The sequence below is a fragment of the Uloborus diversus genome, chromosome 10 (assembly GCF_026930045.1).
Source record: "Uloborus diversus isolate 005 chromosome 10, Udiv.v.3.1, whole genome shotgun sequence".
NCBI lineage: Eukaryota > Metazoa > Arthropoda > Arachnida > Araneae > Uloboridae > Uloborus > Uloborus diversus.
The window spans coordinates 68,857,571-68,882,048 of record NC_072740.1 but is presented as its reverse complement, the minus strand read 5'-3'; the positions used below and the strand labels follow the sequence as shown (position 1 = coordinate 68,882,048).

At 34.0% G+C, this 24,478-nt stretch overlaps 1 protein-coding gene across 2 annotated transcripts in view; it reads right to left on the bottom strand.

Annotated features, from left to right (window-relative positions):
- LOC129231224 (protein SEC13 homolog) overlaps window positions 1-23,002 on the bottom strand; it is a 41,601-nt gene extending 18,599 nt beyond the window's left edge. The window contains exons 1-5 of one of the 2 annotated variants that reach the window (XM_054865486.1): window positions 22,774-23,002; window positions 17,277-17,372; window positions 17,048-17,092; window positions 14,781-14,896; window positions 6,214-6,365 (exon numbers count right to left, since the gene is read on the bottom strand). In XM_054865486.1, the coding sequence (XP_054721461.1) occupies window positions 6,214-6,365; window positions 14,781-14,896; window positions 17,048-17,089 (310 nt within the window). In that variant the 5' untranslated portion in view covers window positions 17,090-17,092; window positions 17,277-17,372; window positions 22,774-23,002. The remainder of the gene's footprint in view (window positions 1-6,213; window positions 6,366-14,780; window positions 14,897-17,047; window positions 17,093-17,276; window positions 17,373-22,773) is intronic. The other variant, XM_054865485.1, reaches the window with a different exon arrangement.
- Window positions 23,003-24,478: the final 1,476 nt, after the last annotated feature.

The window sequence follows — 24,478 nt, the reverse complement described above, 5'->3', positions numbered from 1 at the left end:
TTCTGCAGCAGTTTGTGCAGGCATTTGTTGCATTTTTGTGCAAAATTGAGTACTCCACTGCAGAGTCGGTGGGTTGTGGACCTTCACCCTCACCCCCTCCAGCAGCAAGGTTGTTGGTTTTCTCCTTCAAGCCAGCTTCCAACTCCACAGGAGCTGCAAACTGTGAGATGTAAAAGGCAAACACCCGCACAACCACCCTGTACCAAGTGTAAGGCTAAATACGAGGTTTCGCACGGTTCCTCAAGGGGACCGTTAAAGACATCATACAACCCAGATGCCATCCATCCATCAGCATGGTACCTCACACCTTAGATTGGTGTCCATTTTAGTCGCCTCTTACGACACGCATGGAATACGTTGGGATTATTCTGCTCCGGTCACCACAGAGAGCACTATTAGTATTACTATAACTGATGTTAAATTATTGCATTTAAGCTTATTTTAGGGTTTTTCACTTATGCGTGAATCTCACTTGTGCACAAAAATTTCATAATCCCCTTGGTCGTGTGTAAGAGAAATCACTTAATATATTTTTCAATGCTATTCAAAAATAAATGCAAATGTTATGCCCTGGCACGCAAAAACACACTACAAAACCTCGAACGAATTGAAAAACCACTCTATGCACACATAAAATTTTAAACGCTTGTTAACCGCTATATTTCTCCCCAAAAGGTGCTATTGAAGGCAAGTGAAAAGTGGTGAAAGTCACAAAACGCTGGGTTTCATGTCTCAATGAACATTGGTCATACAAATTCAAAACTTTTTTTTGTTGGAATTACTTTTCAATGGAGATTATTTCCCTAAAATTAAGTTAGGGGAACTGGGGCCCGTATAAAAGTTTAAGTTTTGTATTTTTTGACTTATTTTTATTTTCACTTCAAACTTTCAATATCTTAACTTTGCATCTGATTTTGAACATTTTTGCATTTGGAAGTATACATCTAGGACTAATGGTTGCAAAAACAAAGGTCTTGCAGGTTAAAACGGAACACTGTATATTTTGAGATTTTTATCATTGCTCCTTGGTGCACTTAATTAGAACGAAGTTAAAGCAGAGTTCAAAACTGCTTTTTGTGAAAAATCAAATAATTTTGCAAAAAAAAAAAAAAATCTTGTAAAAACAAAATTTTAAAATTTTGAGATGAGGCACAAACTGCATCACTGAATCTTTTAGCTGGGTGTTTTCCTAGTATGTAGGGGGGGGGGGAGGGATCGCTCTCTGGGAAATGGGCACCCCTCAAGTATCAATATCTATTTACAGACTTGCCAACCTTATGAAAAGAAAAAACGGGAGATCCAGTCAAAGCTTTAAGGGAGAAAAAGGGAGATTTTAAATGATGCTATAATAAGTAAAAAACACTGTTATAACAAGTATTTATTTAATTTTTTCATGAAAGAGAATTCACTCGTATAATCGCTCTTTTTGTTTGTAGATATTTCTTTTTTTTCAGACATCGCTAAAGATGAATGTTAAACTACAACGCACACTGTAGATCAAGATGAAAACACGCGGCGCAGTTAGCATGCGTTTGAAAACTGAACGATATCGTGAAAACGGCAACGGTGCATGCGTGAGATAGAAGTGGAAGTGTGAACGTAGAGTTAAACCAAAACACCATCTCCGTAAGCATTGCGGTCGACACTCCGAACGCACCCGCCGGATGTTTGCCGCTCACCTTGCGTTCGACAAACCACACCGGTCGATCGGTAAGTAACCGGTTACTAACCGCAGCGTTCTATGATCAACCGGTTACCGCATCCGTTACCATTCTGAGCAGTTGATTGGAGCACGTGATCATTAGCTGTCACGTGATTAACTAACTGGTCATGCTCGTTGAAGGTGAGCTCACTGAGCAGTGCGGGTTTGCTCTGCTAGCCACGCCATCTATTAGGGCTGTGAGTAACTATTTTAAGGAAGAAAATTAAGTTTAATTTAAAAAAAAAGAAAAAAAACCCGAAAAAAATATATAAAACGGGAGAAATGGATACTCAAACGTACAACCGGGAGAATGGAGTCAAAAACGGGAGAGCTGGCAGGTCTGTATTTACCATTCTAAATCGTGTAAAATTATGCTAGAAATGCTATATATATATAGTATTTAAAACAATTGAAAAAAAAAATCAGGCAGGGGTTCTGCATTTAACTTTTTGACCCAAGACACTCTTAAAAAGCACATAACTTTGTTTAAAACTTGTAAATTTCGTAATTTCAATAAAGGGTTTTTTTTTTACCCATTGACAAAGCGTACTAAATAAAAAATTTCGAAAAATCAGATTCCCATAGCAGATGCAAAGAGATTGCAATCCTCAAAGTTAGGGCATCAAAAGTGTAAAAAAGGCATGTAAAATATTTTTTGTAAAATTATTTTAGAATTGCATTTTAGACGCCTATGATAAACGTATCATTAATATTTATCGACAAAGTGGAAGCAAAAAGAAAGTTAAACCATTGATTCAGCATTTAAATTTTTGACTCATGTAAGAAAATGGAATTTCTCTTTAAAAAACTTTAAATAAGTGTTGTAGCAGAAATAAAGAGACTTCATTCATTTGCATCCTAATAAAGCAAAGTTAGCTTGAAAAAATAATAAAATATGATTCTCACATCGGATGTAAACAGATTGCATTTTTCAAAATGAAAGCATTATTCTAAGACACTAGGGCTTGACCTACCTGCATCGAGTTTCCTAACATTGTTACGAAGATGAAGAGTAAAAGTTGAAAATAAAACGTGGAAGTAAGAATTTCTACCCCTTTCATGTGACCTAATCAGGGTTGCCACGTGCCTAAAAAGGAGTAATTTACCCTCATCGAGTTTCTAAAAATTGTTATCATAAATGAAGAGTAAAAGCTGTAAATAAAACACTAAAGTAAGGTTGCCTACCTTTTTCTGGAGCCTGAGCAGGGTTACCAGAGGCTAAAAAGTGCCCAAAAATGAGTAATTTACCCTCATCGAGTTTCCAAAAATTGCTGTCATAGATGAAGAGTAAAAGCTGTAAAGAAAACATTAAAGTAAGGTTGCCTACCTGTTGCATTTGAACTAATCAGGGTTGCCAGGGGCTAAAAGGCACACCACTTTTGCTAAGGCAACCCCATACCATCAGTTTTGTAATATTTTTACCTACACTTTTTTATGTAACTTATGTGGAAACCCGATGAGGGTAAATTACTCATTTTTTGGCACTTTTTAGCCCCTGGCATCCTTAGTTAAGGACCAGAAAAACATAGGCAACCCTATTATAATGTTTTCTTCACAGCTTTTACTTTTTATTAATGACAACAATTTTTTTAAACTCGATGAGGGTAAATTATTCATTTTTGGACACTTTTTAGCTCCTGGGAACCCTGGTTAAGGACCGAAAAACGGATGGAAGCCTTACTTTGATGTTTTCTTTACAGCTATTACTCTTCAATTATGATAACGATTTTCGGAAACTTGATGAGGGTAAATTACTCAATTTTAGGCAGCTTTCAACCCCTGGCAACCCTGATTAGGTCAGGTAAAATAGGTAAAACTTCTTACTTTCAAGGTTTTATTTACAACCTTTTCTCTTCATCTACGGTAACAATTTTAGGAAACTCTATGAGAGTAGGTTAAGCCTAGTGGGATCTTGTACTTCATCAAAAGTATAAAAAAGGTAAATGAAAAAGTTTATTAACCTTAATCATTCTTGTTCATATCGAAAATTCAAACCCATATAATTGTCTCCCACTAAATAACCTTCTACTGTAAAAACGCAAATATTGTCAAGTTGGTAAAGTTCTGGGAATTATTTTCTAATCAAGTCACTATAAAGGTTTATTGCCAGACGCGAAGTGGCAATTTTGAAACAGTAACCCTACCTGAAGCGATCATTTTCTCCCCACTGCTACTATCCTTTTACAGTTCGAAGTTCATTTTGCTGAAAAATATTATAATTAATGTTGTTTAAATCATGAGTGGGGAGAAAAGTGCCAACGCTGCCTTTTCAGAGAAGTTTAATTCAGCGCCTCTGCAAAACAACTATGATAAAACTAACATGCAAAATTTTTTGAAACAATTGATTTTCAGCTGTTAATTCGTTTCAAAGAAAAAAACAACATACACTATATTTATTTGCCAGCATTTGTTATTTATCCCTCACAAGAGTTTTTTTTTTTTAATAGCAGATCCTGTATAAGCTGATCCCTCTAATTTAACTTTGAAAAAGGTTCCCAAAATTATCGGTTTATACGCCGACATATGCATTATTTTGATTTCAGATTTGTTCTTTTAATTAACAATTTGTGAAAGATCCCTTTTGGTTTATCAGAATTTTGTGAAGGGTCCATTTTCATTGATCAGATTTTTGTGAAGGGTGCGTTAACTGACACAAATTTCCTCTGACCAGACCCCTGTGAAGGGACATAATGGCAATAATGTAATATTGAATAAGTATTATTGAACTTAATAGTAATTTAAGCAGCTTTGCTAAGATTAAAATAATATTAAGTTGACTATTGTAATGCTTGCTTCATCGCTTTGATAATACATTGCTTATTATTATTTAATTAATTAATTTTTTCTTTGAACTCAAGAAGGCACTTTGGGGACAACAATTTCATTCGAACGATGAAAGAAAGGTGTGCTTGCATAATTCGTTCCAGCAACAGCCAAAGGATTTTTATGCTCTTGGAATTATGAGACTAATATATTATAAGTGTTTAAACAATTTTGGTCAGTATTTTTGAAGAATGTCGAATCAAGTCTGAATTATAGCCTCTGACTCAGTTATTGACTGACCCTCATATACACTACAATTTCTTACATAAAGAACCAAACTTTTACTGTATTTTAAAAATAAAAAATGTCTGCTTTATTGAATATAAAATACTGTGAAGATGCACAAAATGAATGATTAATAGAAGAAACAGACATAAAATAAATCAGAACGGAACATCAGTATGTAGTAATAAAAAGCTGCACTATAATAGTACTGTGCAGCAGATACAGTAATAATATTTATGAACTGAAAACGAAAAAGACGATTATGATTTACGCACCATGATCAGTTCGTTATTCTTATCTAACTTTTAAATACAGTTGCTTCGTCTTTTCTATTATAAAGTTTTCATTTATGGCTACACCTCTCTTCCTGGTCTCTTGAATCCACAATACAAGAACAGCTTCCATTTTCATAATACAATCAAACATATACTTATAGCAAGCCCTAATTTAACGAAAACCTAGATTTAGCAAGGAAATTGGAAAATTTGGTTGGGGTACAATGTTGTCTGTGAGTCTAACTTGCTTTTAACGAGTAAGCCTAACTAAAGGAAGCAACGTGTTTACGTTTCATCAAATTTCTATTGCCTCCAGCTAAGCTTAATCTTTCTTGAAAAAATTTCTTCAATGTACTGAAGACAAACGAAAGTCAGATTTTATTTTTTTCAATATGTGGAGTAGAGAAGCATTAGAAAATCCTACATTTGTCAACATCAATTTTATCACTTGATTTGTTAGGAACTTCCTCCTTTTAAGTTGATTCGTTCATCCAAATACACATGCGGCCAACGGTTCACCGCTTTCATACCACAAATGGTTTATAAATTTTGCTATATAGCTGTATCTGCAATTGAATAATTATAATTTAAGACTACTAATCTCTTAGGAAACTCCTTAATTAAGTTAATAGCTGAAAACAATGGTTCGATGTAATATTTAATTGCATAATAAAGCAGCAAAATGCAATTAGGGTCACCTTTAATTGTTCTCAAACTATAAAACATAAATAAGCAAAAAAAAAAACAGCCTTTAGCTACTTAGTAGTAAGCTCCAGGTTGCATAAACAAACTGTTTTCAAGTTAGAAACAATTCTTTAGTATGGTTTTAGCAGTGATTTGATGTGTAATAATTTTTTTTTTCTCTAACGCAAAAATGTATTTATGGTACTTCACTCCTTTTTAATAACAACCCTCAAATGTTGATTTATATAATAGTGCCATATCTAACGGAACACACAAAACATCTCTGGATGAACTTGATTTTATGTTGATATCAAAATTACTTTCAATGAAACAAATCTATTAAATATACTTATTAAACAAAGTTATAAAGGAAAGTGAAGTTTTTTTTTTTTTTTTTCTTTCTGGAGAACCTTTCTCAAGCTAAAATGTTAGTTTCAAACACCTACACAAATCATAAAATTACCATAGAATTTGTTTAAAAGGATGTAAAATATAAACAAATACCAGAAGATTCATGATCCTCATATACATGAATAGATTTCCAACTTGTATCAGATCCTGACCAAATAATAACTTTCTTGTCATATGAACATGATGCTAAAATTGTTCCAAATGAAGGATGTGCCCAAGACACTTGCCAGACAGGACCTTCATGGCTAAATTTAAAAAAGAATAATTTGAATAAAACTAATGAGTAATGCATCAAATATGAAAAATAAATTATTTTTAAAAAAGTGGAAAGATTATAGACCCACATATGAATACAGTACAACAAAAAATGTATGATATAGAAATATTTTCAGACAAAATTTGTTATTTTAAAATACTAATAGAAAAAAACTTGTATACATGCACTGGATGATTCATCATTATGTATTTACCATGATATTATACTAGAACAAACTATTATTTTTGCAGAATTTGTGAAAGAGTTTTCCAAAAAATACACAAATAAACATTCAGTTTCGGATTTAAAAAGGACAACAAACGTTTACTTCTTTAATTTAAAACTGAGACTCTTTAATAGAATATTAAAAAATAACTCAGACTGCTAGGTTAAAATTGATATGCAAGTCAAGTGCAAAGATGACCTGTTTCTAGTTAATAAGCAACTCGCAGAATGTCCCACCTTAATAGAAATTCTTTAAAGGGAGATCTAAAAGAAATTGGCACCAGTTGCACATCTGCAGAACAGCAAAGCTTGAGAGCAGTGGCGTGCGGATCGATATTTTTTAGGGGACCAGTTGGTTAAGGTAAATTACGATACACAAAAGTAAAAAGATATATAGATAGACAGATAATACATATACACAAAATATGTACAATAACTCCTGAAAAATACTCCCCTAAAGTTTTCCCGAAATAATAATAAATATTTTCTTATGCTGAGCTTTGATAAAATTAAAACTATTTGCTATGGATTAGTAGCTGAACACATAAGAGAAAAAAAATCTTTATTACTTACAGTCAACAAATTAATTTCCTTTTTCTGCTTTGTTAATCTATAAATATCCCAACAATCTTTTTTTTTTTGTTAAGCTATTTATAAATCAAGTTAATTTTTCTCTCTCCAATAGCAATAAATTTTTCTATCACAGCATTGTAAAAGTCGTTTTCCTGCTGCAGCTCTTGTAGAAGACCTTTTTCAATCGATAACAAAGATAATCTGGACAACCTTTCTTCACCCTGAGAGTTCCGTACGTATGTCTTTATCCGCTTTAGGGCTGAAAAACTTCGCTCAGCACTCGCAGTGCTCACTGGAATTGTCGATGCAAGACAGCATAACTTGTAAGTTTCCGGATAGGCTTCATCTGCTAAATCAGTCTCTCTTAAAAAATTCATGGTTTCGACGATTGCTTTACCTGAAAAATCTGCTAACCTGTAGACTGCTACAAGTTCACTGCGTAGTTTGTCATAGCAGAATATGTCTCTGTAATTCTTTTTTAGATAGTTAAAACTGTCCTCGGGAAATTTGGCTTTGAAAGCCTGATACTTTTTGGAATTCAGCAGCTCTAAAAACTGTAATTCGTTCAGGTCTCGAAAACGTGATTCCATCTGGCCAACAATCGTGTCGATTACTTCATTATATACTCCCAAGTATTTTATTTTCGGATCCTGAAAATCATCTCGTCGGCATCGTTTTTCTGGAGGCGCATTGAGTTCAGTAACTTTCTGGTACATCTCATCGAATTCATTTCGAAATTCTTTTAGGATGGATATTGTCTCTTTGACTTTTTCACAGCAAAATTGAATGTCCACAGACTTATTTTGCAGGACATTAAACAACGTATCAGTTAGAGAAAATATTTTAATAAATACTTCAAGAAGAAAAGAAAAGTCAAATGTGTTTAAGAAGGATAGATAACCAGTGGCAGAAGCAATTGTGCTAGCATCCCATTTATCTACGTCACTAGATACATACTGGAAAAAAGCTATTAGTTCCACTTTGTTTTTGTAAACCATGTGCACAATTCTAGAATTGTAACTCCACCGGGTAGCTGCCACAGAAGGAAAACGCTTCTTTACGTCAGATTCTTGCAACGCATGTACACGTTTTGATGAGTGAGCAAAATATGAAGGGAATCCTTCTAACATTGTGAAAAACACTTTGCACTCTTTAATAAAATTTACCGACTTTGACAACACTAAATTTAGTCTATGCGCATAGCAATAAACAAATAGTGCAGAGGGAAATTTTTCCTTCATAATTGACTGCAGCCCATTCAAATGTCCAGCAAAGACTGAAGCTCCATCGTATGATTGGGCAACGAGCTTATTTTTTTCGCATTTGTAATTAGATAAGATTTCAAATACTATTTCACTCAACGCACTTGAGGTACGGTTATCACTGACATCTTTGAAACCAATAAACCTTTCTTTTATTTCCCCATTTCTCACGTATCGTACAATGGTAGAGAGCTGAGATATTTTTGCAACGTCAGTTGCTTCATCAAGCATTATTGAAAAAAAAGGCGCTGAGTTCATTTCTTTCTTAATTTTGTCCCACATAACATCTGCAATACATTGAATCAGATCATTCTGAATGCGATTTGAGGTGCCTTTGAAAACCTTAGCATTCTGCAAGTGGGCTTCCAGTTTTGCATCATATTTAGATATCAGTTTTAAAACTTCAACGTAATTGCCTTGATTAAGAGACTCTAGATGTTCATTGTGGCCTCTAAACGATAACTCCTGTTTTGCCAGAAGGCATGTTACATCTATCAAGCGTTTCATAATTTCCCTATTATTATCAACTTCAGTGTTATACTTCAAAGTTGATGAGCGACATTGCTCACTAAGGTGAAAATCTATTCAAGTTTTACCAAAAGTTTTCAACTGAGTAATGGCTTGGTAGTGTCCTTGGGTTTTCTCGTGACGAATCGTTGCCTTGTGGAAATTGCTCATATCTGAAAATCCATTGGCATTCCAGACGCCTTTTTCCTTTTCAAAAAGAACGCAGGGCCAGCAAAATAATTTTTTTCTTGACTTACAAGCAGTCAGCCATTTAACAGTCTCAAAGTAATCTTTCTTAAAATGCCGATTGTAATTTTTTAGCTTCGTAGATATTGCTAGGTCAGGAGTAGGCCTGCTCTGTGAAATTATTTGAGCTTTCTCTAGGAAAGTCAAAGCTCCGAACGAAAGTTTAGCGAGAACGTCCAGCACGCAGCAATTCTCTTCCGAGCTCCCGGGCAGTCTGTTCTGATGCGCATGCTCCTCCAGTTGGGGACTTGTTTTTTCAACCGAGTCCCCTTCCATTGCAAAAAAAAAAAAAAAAAAAACACAATGCACGCAGGAAAATAACTTTGACGAGTGAATTTGTTGTTTCCTGAAGCTCACACAGAAACCTGTACACTAGGTACGGAAACAAAAATTTATCCGTTGGTTTAAAAAATGCGTGAAATAATCAAATAAGCTTGCGAGCGAACGCCAAGGATCTAACAAAACTATATGAGATCTGGGGAACAGGTTCTTCAGAACGAGTCCCTCGGACAAGTCCATTTAAGACGTCGCACACAGGGGAGAAAGGGAGGGAGGAGCAGTAAAAGAAGTAGCGCTTTCTAAGAAACTTGTTTTTCTTAATAAATTATTCTGCAAGGTAATTTTTTGAAGGGGCAAATATTTAAGGGACCAGCCTAGTCCCTCTGGTACATGGGCGGCACGCCACTGCTTGAGAGGCTCATGATAGGAAAATTGTGTACTGTTTCATTGCTTTCCATTTGTTTTTCGACTAGGCCTTTATTTGATAATCATTTTCCTAGTACAGAAATTCAATCAAATTTCAAATTTGGATTGATTCAAATTGACTTTTGAAAATGCTGAAATTAACCCGCTGATTTTAAGAAAATGCATAAATAATATAAAACATGTCAGCTATTCCTCTGATCACAATAGGAAAATTTGTTTTCCTTAAAATGGGCAAATATGTATGACTTTTGTAATGCTATCAGGGCCACGCCGTCCCTATGTGCAAAGTTGTGCGATGCACGACAGCACCAGAGTAAAAAAGGCGCTGAGATCTACTATTCAAAAATGCTCCAAATGGGGGAAATCTCTCCAACCAAAAAAATAAAATTGAACTTTTCATTTTTTCTTATGGTGAAACTACACTGCTCCTTAAAACTAGCTATCCATCTCACCGCCTACCTAAAAAGAAAACTTATTGTGTTTTGTGTCTAAAATCATGCTATTCAAAAGTGCTAAATCATTTACCCTGAAAATATGTGCATATTTTTGCTAATTGATGCATAGTTTTGCATTTTTCTTCCTAATGTGGAGCCATGAATGCTATTTTGGTATGTCTATAGCGAACAATGTTGAGCATGAGCATATGAGGCGAAAAAAATTAGTGTTTCCCCATTTTGGTTCTCGCTGTAAACACTTTACATTATAATTCGTGCAATATGTCTTTGTGTGATTTTTAACTATAGTTCGTGGCAATTCAACTGCTTCATGTTATCATGAATGAAAAAAATACAGTAAGCTAGCTTGCTTTTTTTAACTTCTGCGTTATATTTATGCATTGTTGACAATAATTTAAGTAAACTTTTTAGTTTCAGAAGTACCGAATTGACCATAAAAACTTGATTCCCCCTCACCTTTATAAAAGAGCTTTGGACAACGTATTTGTTTCAGATATTAAATCCATTGCAATGTAAACTATTCCATACGTTTCCTTTTTAACGATTTTATCAGAAAGGATGTTAAGGTGGAACATCCTCTTCAATTTGAATACAAAAACAGAATCTCGTTGTCATGTTTCGACAGGCATAAACGTTTGATTGAGATTAGAGAGATGTTTAGAGCTTTGATATTTAGAATATTTTCTTTTTCCAAAACACATTAGAATATCAGAGGAGCTACTGAACTTGAACTAACTTCGAGACATTAAGTAAAAATGTACACTATAGTCCAAACTTAAATACTTACTCTTTGTTTTTTAAATAAATTAAATGCCAAACGCATTTTTTTCCACACCATATTTGTCAACAAAACCTCATTCTAGGTGTTAATTACATTTTCCTCGAACGACACTACATAAAGGCGCTCAAAAGACATTTGCACGACAGCACCGATCAGGCTTGGCGCGGGCCTGGATGCTATGATCTGTTTTATATATTTGCACAATATAAAAAGCAATAAAGGTGGTGCTTGATTTGTTAAACCCCTGGAGACAAATCATGCAACAAATATTTTGTATATTCGGGCTGACTATCAGCTATTCGGCTTTGGACCAATACCCAGCTTACTATTTGGTCATGGCAGTAATTACAAAAAAAAAATTGTCTGACGTTTTTTAGATTCCTCATGCTTATTGAATATTTAAATGAAGTTAGCCTAACACACATTTTAAGACCAGTTAATTTATGTGATTTCAATTTCAATAGGGGACTTGATTTTAGTGAGGAAAAAAAGGTCCTATATTTCTCAATATTAGTCTACAATTTCTAAATAGTTTAAACATCTTGATGGAATCAGGAAAAAAATCTAAACAATTTCAATTTATTAATTTAAAAGATATAATTTGGTTAAAAATCAAACAATTGAACTTATAATTTTATTAAAACCATTTGCAATATGTTGTAGCGAAGATTTAAAATCACTTTTACTATTTTTGATTTTTTTCTCAATTTATAAATTAATATAATTAATAATAGGAGTTATATTTGGAATATTTATTTAAAGTATATTATATCATTACTATCTCTTAATTAACAGAATGCAAGGCAACTTAATTTGTAATTAGGTTTTTTTCCCACTGTATCATCAAAAAAACTTTTTTCCCAGCAAAATTACCAACCCTGTGTGGGATATTAACTTTTTTTTAGCACTGTTGCAATTTTTCTTCAAAGGATTTAGGAAAATCCAGAATTGTTTATCTCTTTTCCACAAGAACATTTAAAAATTTCTCTTTACGGATGCCATATTTCACTGAAAATAAACTCTGGGACTAAACTACCAAGCAGAATTCTCAATAAGCAACAGGAAAAAAAAGTTACAGAAAAAAATGATTTCAGATTCCAGATCTGATTTTCCTCCATTCACAGATGAAAAATTCCAGGAAAGCCAGATTCTTCCTTCTTCTCCCCCCCCTTCCTTCCCCACATTTCGCTTATGATAATAATTTTCTTTCTTTTCCATTTTGCACCAGGAAAAAAATATTCTGAATGAAAAAAATATTCTTTCTTGTCCATACATTTGCTCTTTCTCTACTGATTTGAGGTTGTGTGAGGTCTAATTACCTCAGATTTCAGGATTCTACTCTAATTGATGAAAAAAGCTTTAGCTCTTCTACAACTGTCATACTACATACAAACCCTTTCATAGTTAATTGTAGGCAAAAAATGCAATAAAATAAAACAAAGAAGTCCATTAAATGTAATACTACATCTCTTAAACAAACTTTGAGCTTTTATTTCGCTCCGAAATTGTACTTAAAATAACATCAGGGCTCCCAACACAATTTAGCTTTAGAAAAGGTTAAAAGAGGACCACTTTTAATCAAAAAGGGGACTAATGAGGATCAGTTAGGATTAAAAAGAGGACTTGGAAGGACCACTCATAGTTAAACAAAGGGAAGCACCAAAAGGCAAATCAGCTGCCTGCTGATAAATCCGTTAAGATAATTGGTTAATTAACCATTATAGTCTTTTTATCCATTGAATAATTATATTTACACAAACATTTGGATGGGGGGGGGGAGGGGGCACTTAGCTCAGCACTTAAGGCAGCCTCCTTAGAACTAAATAGGCGTAATGATACATTTTGACTTGAACCAGGCATGCTGGTGGTCTCACTGAAGGATAGATGAAGCTATGCTTCATCTTTCTTTAGTTTAAAATAATATTTGTGTTTTTCTGTCTTGTAATGCTTCTTACTAGCGTTATATCCCTTCTCAACTGATATGAATCTACGACACACTAAGCAGATCTACTGTATTGAAATGTCTGAAATACTCAATCACAAACAGAGGCAGATCACATGAGGCATAGTTTTGCAATTTTCATATTCAAAGTATATTTTCAGGAATCATAAAGCTTAAATTTGAAAAAAAAACTCCATGATTGCAGGGCCATGAGTGCTTTGAACTTTTATGGGGGAAAAAAAAAATTCGCCCCTTTAGCAGACATTATGACAATGAAAAGATGTACATAAATTCAACTTTATAAAATCATATAATTCCACTTTGTTTCAAATACAAATGCTACGTTAAAATGTTATGTGCTCAATTGTTTTCAATTTTAATATTCCTCTCCCCCCCCCCCCCAAAAACCCAGTAATAACTGAAAATAAGCTAATAATAATTAATGTTATGTTTGCAAAACTAAAAAAACTTGAATTAAACACAAAAATGATTAATTTTTTAGTTATTTACATAAAAATTAAAACGAGTTAATATAATGTAACATGTCAAAATAACTTTTAATTGCCAAAAATATAAAAATATTTAGAAGGTGCAAAAGAATTGGAAAGCTCACAGAAGTAAATTTTCATGAACCAAGTTCAATGTTGTCATGTTTCCCATAAAATAAAATAATTTATTTTCTACTTAATTAAACATAAAACATGTTAATCTAAGCTAGTATATGGGAAAATAACATTCGATTGGGCAAAATATTTTAACATTTACATGATGCAAAAAGATTGAAATTTCAAACAGTAAAAGCAATATTTGCGAAGTCCATAGTTTCCAAAATATTTCCTTTGTTAATTATTGAAATTAAATGAAAAATAAGCTAAACTAAATTATCATATGTCAAAATAACTTCCAATTGTTGAAAACATCAAAATATTTACAAGATGCAAAAGGATTGAAACCTCAAACACGAAAGCAATTTTTTGCGATCGTGCATATCGAATATATGTTCAGAAAATTGAACTGATGAAATATTTAAAAGAATTACAAGCACAATCCAATGATTTTTTTAAAGAATTCAAGCAATGAAGAAACTTTTCACACTTTTCCAAGGTTTTCAAACACTTGAAAATGACCTCTTTTCTTCAAGAATTTTTCAAGGTTTTTCAAAAGCATACGAACCTTGCTTAACACACGCCGCGGAAGTGTGTTTGGGTGTACAGTATCTTTTAACAAATTGAAAAACTTTTAAAATCTGATTTTCAAGTAAAAACAATGTAAAAGCCGACTAATCAGATCAAAATGTTAAAAAGTGGTTTAAAGTGAACTTTACCATAAAAAAGACTTTGGAGGGAAAAGCGGACCATTTGGGAGTCTTGTAACATGCATGTACTATTTTCAATAGACATTTTTTGTATTTGGATATATGGTCACCCCATTTATTAGGTCACTGCTATGTAGTAACCAGGAGTGACATTTTTATCAAAATTTGATTACATATAGAAGATATACGAAGTCAGAACTACCCATTCTTCAGTTCAAGGATAAGAAGCTATATGAAAAAATAGCTATGTACCTACTAAATGTCTTTGCAGAAACAAATAGAAAAAACTTATCAGGTATATATTTAATTTTAAACAAATCAAGGCACATTACATAACATTAACAACCATTTGCTTAGTTCAAATTAAGAAAAGCTCAAATATTGTTATCTCACCCTCTTAAAGTTGCAAGCGGTTTATACGCTCCATTGATAACATCAAAGACTTTTATTGTTTTATCCGATGAGCAAGTTGCAAGTTTGGCACCACAATAGTCCATTTGTGCATCATGCTGCAAAATTTAAATTCATAAATAATGCATCACATATTTTTAAAAAGGATAAAGCTAAAATTATATATACCAACACAATCCTACTACTATCAATAACTCAAACTGTGGAATCATTAGAAAAACTAACTTCTTACAAAGTAAGAGTTCAGAAAATTATTGCAACATTAGCACACAAATTATAGGCAAGGGACGCGCAAAAATTTTCAAATTGACACCAAACTATCAATTCTAAAATTTTGAGTTTGAAAGAAAAAGTACTAGATTAAAAGGGTCCCCCCCCCTAATTCATGAGAAAACTTTAAAAATACAACAAACAATTGCATGTAAATTAGTAGATTAGATTATTTTTATTATCTTCTTATAGCCTTATGGTCTTATGAAATTTAGTTTATTGAGTAAAGATGAATTTATTGTAAAAACACACAAGAAGAAAACATGAAACAGACCTATTAGGTAAGAATATAATGACATAAAACAGAAAAAAAATGCAGTAATCTACTTTTTCCAGAATGCTTAATGTTGTTTACAAAAGATAGCACATTTACTTTCAAACCAGCATTTTTAGGTTGCTTGCTCCACCATTAGTCATCTATTACTCAAAAAGGCATTTTGATGAAATATAATAACCTGAATAAATTATCTTACTTCGAAATAACGAGTAGCACTTTGAACAAAGTTGAGTTTTCAAATAGTTTTTCTAGTTCTGTTATTCAACACCCACAAAGCTGGATCTTTGTTGATTCCTGAACTTCAATGTTTTGCTCATGAACTACTTTTTTATCAAATCTTCACTTTTTAGTGCAACTTCATTTGTAACTAGATTATACCCTCCTTGGAAGTGAAATTGCAACACCAAGGAATTGTCAGAATGGGACAAAATTTTACATACATTAAAAAAAAGTGATTACGAAAAAGTAATTTATCATTTATTACTGAAAAATTCCAAATGAGCACCCTGTTGAGCCACTTCTATCATGAATGTCCAAGGCAATAGAGATGAGCTCTGAAGCGTAACTGTCTCGTACAATGTCCTACATCATCTCGATCAAACTCATCGAATGTCCAGCTTACTGTCCCAAGTGACCCCAGATATGCTTGACTTTTGCTAAATCAGGGAATTGTGCAGGTCAGAGAAGGTGATAATATGGAAAAGAAAGTCCCCTTACATCTTTGCTGTGTGTGACCCAGCATTTTTCTGTTAAAGAATGGTTCCTGGGAGCACTGCTACAAGTGCCATTGAAAATGTGACTGAAGCATGACAAAAAATGTGCTGTTTGGCTGTCATGGTGCTGTGGATCAATATTAGGGGATAATCATGTTTTGTATACCATAGCATCACATAACGTCACTCCAGTTGTAGGAGCGGTGTCCCCCTGAAAAGCAAATGCACTATCAAATCATTCATAATCAGATAACAAGCATGCACAATTGGCATCATTTTCAAATTTCATCTGGATTCATGGCTAAAAAACATCTGGATCCATTTGTTTACAGGCCAATCCTGTGGAACTTGACACTACTCCAAGTAGAGGTGACAGTGTGAATGCTCTAAGAGTGCATTTACTTTTCAGTGGTACAACACAACGAAAGCTGTGGAGGGATGTTATGGGGTGCTATATACAAAACATTGTCATCCCTAAAATATTAATCGACAGCACGTAGCAGTTCAGTGATATGTTAGCCTTTTAAAAAAAACAACTACAATTAATAAATATGTCAGCAAACAAATTGAGTTACTAATTTTTTTGAAGGTAAATAATTACACAGCTGAAACTTGACTGTCCTCCTGATAGTTTTCATATAATTCACAGGAATTCTGTCTTAAGCACAACTTCATGAAACAGCATTTTTTTTTTTTTTAATTTCCTCTAACAGTCACAAGAGTAGCAATGGACATACACTCATCTGCAAGTTAATTATCATCAATCTCATAAGAAAAGAAACATTTTCTGCTATTGAATTAAAGAAAAACCTTATAAACGTTTCATTCATCCTTTGTTTCATGCTTGAGTCCTTTGATCATTCAGGTATCATACGTTCACAATCATTATGAACTATTAAGCACATCTCAAGGATTCATTAACCACACTACGCAAGAAATTCTTGTATGACTTTTTAAGTACAACATGACATAAGTAAACAAGAACTTACTATCATGTCAGAATGACCAGCATCAACATCATGCATGAGCATTGCCTAAAACAGAAAATTATGTACATTAAATTTTACATGATGATAAAAAGAAACATGCAACATTAGGAAACATATCTGCCAACTGAGCAAATACTATAAGACGGTAACAAAAGTAAAATTTTTAACTTCATGCAAATATTTAAAAAAAGGAAGGAAAGAGTGAAGGGTGAAGCAGGGAGGAGATTACCTCCTTCCTAGAACCCTTGCTTTTGAGTCATACTGCCAATCCTAGTATGCTGTTAAACGTATGGGTGATTCTCCAAAAATCAAACAATATCTTGTCCTGGAAGAATAACAAAGGAATTGCTTGACCCAGACAGATGCTTTCAATTTTTAATTGCAAAAAATATTTTTTAACACATTTCTTTTTGCATTTTTATAATTCTTTTTTTTTTCTTTTACAAAATTTTTTAATTACTAGAAAGACACTTTACTGGCCCGTCTAAATCATGGTTCACAAATGTACTTATTAGGGCTGGGCGATGAAAGAATTTCTACACCGTGTTGCATTGCCAACCTTACATTGCAATGTAGCAATGCATCATAATGTGAGTTTTTTTTTTTTTTTTTTAATTTTTTTAACAACCTGTTAATTTTTTTTTCTGTTTAATTTTTTTAAACAGATTTAAGCACCAGAAAGAAATTCAAAGCACTGCTAAAAGCACAAGTTATTGAAAAATATGAGAGAAGTTTTGAGAGACTAAGAGGTAATATTTGCAACAAAATTTAATGTTCCAAGTACATTGGTTCTCTTTGAATCAAATATGTTAGGTTCCAAGAAAGTTGAGATCCCGCACAGTGAAATTTCACTTTTCGCGTCCACGTTACGGTGTTTCCGGACCTCGAGAGATGCTTTACCTCTGTGAGACGATTAAACACACTAAGAGAGGTAATATTTGCAACAAAATTTAATGTTCTATTTTTAGTATATATATATATATATATATATATATATATATGGTCGAAAAAGGTATACTTCTGCAATTTGATGGAGGATATGCAACGCTGAACTGACATTTTTGTTAATTAATCAATTAATATTTTAGATATTTATTTATATTTTTCCGGTGATTCATCATGCGCAGGGCTGCATTTGTTTACTATCAGTAAACAAATCATCCCGCAAAAACATAGATAATCAGCATGGCGACTAGAGCAGCATACACAAGACTTAATAATTAATATACTTCTTAAAATTGAAATTATTTTTCAAAAATAATAATAATATTAATAATAATAATATTTTACGCATCAGACGAAAAGTGCAACAGGCGATAATAATAAGTAGTTGGTAAGTCTTTTATTGAAGTGTATTTTCGAAGCACGCAGTTATATGATGTTTGAGAACATTTGAAAATACATTTTTATTGCTAGTAACAAAGCCAACAAAATGCTTGGGTTCATCAATAGATCTATTTCAAACAAATCTAAGAAAGTTCTTCTGCCTTTATATAGGAGTTTAGTAAGACCTCATTTGGAGTATGCTGTTCAGTTTTGGTCGCCTTATCTGAAGAAAGATATTTTTGTATTGGAAAGGGTTCAAAGAAGGGTAACTAAATTAGTAAGGGGACTCTCTGATTTAGATTATGATACCAGACTTAATAGGCTTAACATGTATAGCCTGGAGCAAAGGAGAGTCAGAGGGGACATGATTCAGTTATTTAAATTTATCAAAATGAAAGATGTAAATGGATTAAATTTTTGCGGGGAAAGCAGGACAAGGGGTCATTGTTTTAAGCTATTTAAATCTCAAGCTAACTTGGAAATCAGGAAAAACTACTACTTTAGCAGGGTTGTGGGCACTTGGAATAGCTTACCGGAAGAGGCGGTAATGAGCAAAGGAGTGGATAGCTTTAAGAGGGCCATTGATCTTCATTGGGGACTAATTAATTGACTAGGACCAGCCTAGCTGGGCCCAGTGCCCGTTGCTGGTCGTCACATTTGTATTTGTATTGTATTTGTATTACAATGAACCTATTTTTTCAATGCAAAAAGATGTACATAAATGGATACAAAGCCATGCATGTCATCCAAAAGCTCACATATTTTTGCATCAATAAAAGGTTCCTTGTAATAAGTAGCAGGAGATGGGGATGCACCGGGTGAGACTCAAAGAGGATTTCATGGTTTATAAAAAATATAAATTATTTCGGAAAATTTCCACCAATATATCTTAAATTATGTTTAATCTAACAAATTTAACAAAAATAGAGTGCCCAATATTGCAGGGGGGGGGTGGAGGTTACATATATCATCTAGGACAAATTTTGCATAAAATGGATTCAGTTTATATTTGTTTTCCAAACTTTAGTTATGACACAAAATTAGAGGCGAGTTGTTTCTAAAAATTGTATGAATTTTATATTTACAAATTTCTTTTTTTTAGGGGGGGGGGAGTCGGTGACACTACGAGTTACTGAGCCGTGAGACTTCTGTGTTAAGAACTGCACTTCCTGCAACACCAAAATACGTGTTTCATTTACGTGTTTCATTTTTTGTTGCGATTTTGCTCTTTAAATTTTGCTTTTTTTCTGGCAAGTGACTATATAATAAACTTACTAGTTCACCAACATATCTTTCGTCTGTAACTACACATGTGCAGCTCTTGCATGTTTTGGGAAAAATGAAGGTCTAACTCTTCGCATATTCATTGTTAAACCATATTGAACTGACACACTGCTATTTAACATTAAAGTGAGAAAAAATTAGAGATTAAAACGACAGCAACACTGACCGGTGTCTGTACATTGGAGCAGTATTGACGCATCGGTTTAGGGAAAAATTCTAAACCGGTTTAATGATGTAGGATGCATACCAGCTTTTGGAGATGCATCGCTCAGCCCTAGTACTTATAAAGTACAAATATAAAAATTCCAACCAGCAACAGGTTCTAGACTGATCCCACACACTTATCAATCCTTAATCAGATCAAGAATCCCCTGAAAACTATTGGATTTTTTGGAAAGTAATTTCGTTTTTTCCCAACAGTACTTTAACCCTAAGCTTTTCAAATGGCCGTAAATAATTCAAACCAATAATTATAACAATTGAAAAACTGGAACAAATCTGATATACCCCCCTCTTGGCGAACCCAGCCGTAGGTGGGGTCTGGTCTTTGGGGGACCGGGCCCGTCCCTATGCCGGTCCCAAGCCCGGGTAAATGGGGAGGGTTTTACGATGGTGTAGCATCCACGTATGTAAAACGACCACTCTTTACTTGCGTTTGAGCAGATTTGTATCTGCCCAATGGCTATCGAGTGGAACAGTGAGTAGGCAATGGGCACCACCGGAGTCAAGTCCGTACCTGGGTCCACGGTGTCTAGAGTCGTAAGTGGTTTAGTTCTCGTTCCCTTACGGGTAAGGGGGCCCCGGCCGAAAGGTCCGTTCTCTGGAAGCCCTAGATGGCATAGCAGAGCGGGGTTCCCTGTTTCGTACCCCCCTCTTGGCGACTTTTTCCTGTTGGCGCCAAAAAAGCGTCGCCAAGAAAACTATGTATGACGTCATATGTCATACATCGTTCTTAGCGATGCTTTTTTAGCGCCAACAGGAAAAATTCAAATTATGTCATTAATTATTTAATGAAATTAATGCATTAATTTTTTTTCCGTTGTTTCTCCGGGATACGAGCCCTCGGTCTCATAGTACTTTCGTAATGAGACCTCGGCTCGCCCGCCCTGCCTCGGTCTCATTACGAAAGTACTATGAGACCTCGGGCTCGCCAGGACCTCGCTGCCGCTCGGTCCGTTATCCCTCCGACTTTTAATATACATCACAGTCGGATATAAGTCACAGATCTCCTCCGTTCAGTATACAATAAAGTCACAGATTTTATGTGAAATTAACACCATTTTTGTGCTACAAAAATGCCAACCAGACCAAAATACAAACTACCAGAAACACACTAAAAACACAATAATTCAAAATATGTTCACTTACCTTATTTACTTTTCTTTTACTTCCTCACGTGAGGCAGTGCACATATGTTCCGCTCTTAGGGAAATTATCCCATTTTTTGTTATTACTTTACAAAAATATTTAAATATAAAATATATATATAAAAAATCTATTTAGGACTCTGGTACGTCCAAACGTTGGACGACCTGACGAAAAAGAAAAAGAAGATTCATTCAAAAATTTCAATTGATACATTTGGACAACATCACAAACCGAACTCATAATTAAAATAGAAAATTCAACTAAATTAACATTAAAAAACAACAAGAAAAAGAATACTCTAAAATAAAGTTTGAATTGAAACTTTATTTTAGAGTATTCAACTTAAAATCTCCCTAAGAGCGGAACATATGAGCACCTACCTCCTACCACACACACACGTGCAAAAAGACTTCGAGAAACTACTTTCCAGCGTTCAAGTTGCAAAACCAGGGTTGCCAAGTTATCGCCTTATTGGCGATTTTCGTATCGAGCGAAAAATTAAAATCTCGCCAAGAGGGGGGCATATCAGAGGAGAGCCGAAAAACTTAACTTTCAACACACACTGGTGTTGTTATTCACCATTTTGCGACAATCATTTTCTTTACTACATGTATGTCTTTATTAGCTTCAACTGGCCTTTCAGAACGAGATGTCTTTTCAATATCAAAATTTTTTTGAACCAGCTTTGGTAGCTGGTAACCAGATCCGAATTAACGGAGGGATTTCAGCGCCCCCCCCCCCCCTTTCACATTAAAAGATCAAAGATTGCCAAAAGCTGCGTTTTGAGACATATACTCGAAAAATTCATCACAAACCTCTTAATTTTGCACAAGAGGCTTTCACTGTATTTTGCACACCGAACTTCACTTACGCTATATATAATTTGAAAGCTTGTGTAGCAAGGCTTACTTGTGAAAAAAGTCCATTTGAATCTATGCAGTACCTTTTGGTTGGTGAGTTTTTAAATATCAGGGGTGCATATCTAGGGGGGGGGGGCAGAAGGGTCATGGCACAGACTGTGCCATTGAAATTTTTAGGGGGTTGTTTTGAGAGGTCTTTTTCACTTTTGGTGGTGGGGAGGGTGTGATCTTTGCGATATTTAGGGGAATGCGCCCTTGCTTTAAGGGCGGAGGGGGAGGCACCCCTGCAATTATGAAGAGTTAAAGCTGAATTTTCAGCTCACTTTACTTTTTGTTGTCGAAAAGGTAAAACTTTTGTTCAAGAAATAAAATAAATATCCAATGTACATAGGGAAGATATAATGACAGTATGCCAGTACCAAAGCTGGGAAAACATCTATGGAACATATCCAAACTTCCCACTGAAAATTATTTCATTTTCTTAAAGATCTTCACTGAAGATACCATTAATAAGTTGAGGCAAAAAAAAAAAAAAAATTGAAATAAAACGAAGCAAATTAGTGCAAAAACTAAGCAATGATGCGAACCGATTTTGCACAGTTTCTAACATACGACTTAAAATTTATAAAATTCAGAAAGCATGCAAACATGTATATAATTTAAGTTTAAATAAATGAATTAAACGATTTTTTAAAACTTTTATAAAATACACAATCACAACTTCAAAAGATAAAATAATGTCGAACACCTTAAAGTTACCGGATATGAATAAATTTTGTTCAAAATCGCAATTCTTTCATGCACACAAGAGTTTTAAAACAGAATTCAAATATTTTTTAACTTCAAATTATAAAAACTAATTATGAAACATATCTGAAATAAATATACCATTTCGAGACTAGATCTAGCTTCTCTTCACTTTTGGAGGTCAGTAACTGAGCTGGGCGGGATTGATAAGAAATGAAAAATGAAACACATGGCAGGCAGCTGATGAACAGACGATAAACGGTACAGAAAACCAACGCTGCTGCAGCATGCAGCGCGAGCGACTCATAATTATTAATTTGTACACATTTAATTCTAGGCAAATCGTAGACACTGGCTCACAACAAGAATTAAGGATAGTACAGACGCTACGATTGGTGGGTAGCCATTTAATAACAGAGATACATAAAATATGGAGTGAGCACATTTCCTTAGAGGCCCAAAGTTCTGTTACAACTGGAGGTCTATTCAGTCTATTCAGGTGACGTCATAATCTTTGTCGCGTTCGAACAGAATTACCAGAGACTAAACAGAAGCGTTCCATATTGAAAATGAAAACACTCTATGGACAGTCGCTTCACTAACGTCGGCTGTGTTAGTATAGAACGTCCAGAAGATCTTTTAGTTCTCTGGTTGCTATCCATAAGCATTCTAATGGGGTGGTCCATTCACGATTTGGATTCGAGGTTAGGGGATAAGGCCCGTAACCACGTGATCCGAGGGTTTACATTTCGAATATCAATGCTAAGTACTGTGAAAGTTCGAGTTTAAAATTCAGAATTAAGGATTTGTTTTTGTTGTTTTCATGCTATATTTTTAGCTTGAGAGAAAGATTTCATTATGCCACGCTTCTGTTTGGCATTCGAATGTGCGAATAGTGGAAGAAGATCATGTTGTAGTGTAAAATGCAGAAGCTTCCATGCCTGTCATTTGCTCAATCCATAGTCTAAAGGAAAGGCATGCAAAAAGGCAATCGGGGGCCTCCGTGGCTCTGTCGTACTAAAGCCCTCGATCCGTCTCTATATAAGTGGCGACACGCTCCAGCGTCCGCCATTTTGTGTCGTTCCGCAACTTTCTTCCTATCTCAATAGTAGAAAAATACAGAGTTTCACTCATTGAAAAGTATCTTTTTAACAACGAATGTTTGCAGGTTTTTAAGGGTAACTTATGTAACTGACAATATACGTACAAAAATGTTGAATTTTATCTTAGTAAAATGTATTTTTTATTATTAAACCGCATATCAGTAAAAATGTGTTTCGAAGGAATTTTCGATATTTTTAAGAGTAATTTCTTTTTTTTTCCCACCATAAAGACCTTCTGAGTTAAATTACCTGAAGTGTTTTGAATATGCGATTTATTATTAGAAATTTGGTGTAGTAGAAAAGTAGTGAGCTAAATTAACTATGTTATGAATTGTTTGTAACTTGGGCAAGAGTTTGAACTTATTCATGTAAAGCAGTATCATTTATATTACTATTGTGTGTAGTTTTCTTATGGAAAATTATTCACATCTAAAAAATCGCAAAATTTCTTTTTGCCTTAACTAATAAGGTTTATTTTCAGCAGGACTCTTTAATTTTTTTTTTTTTTTTTTTGTTTTGCATTTTACCAACACTTGCTTGTTTCTCATGACGATTTTACATTAAAAAATGCCTTTCATTTAAACCAGATTTTTAAAGATACTACTAGTTCTTAAAATATCAACAAAATCATAATAAAGTGTTTTAACCAGTTTTAAATCAATATTAAAAAAATAATATTAATTGAATCATTTGATATCAATAGCAATTCAAATAAAAGGGTGCAGATTACATCTTTGACGAAC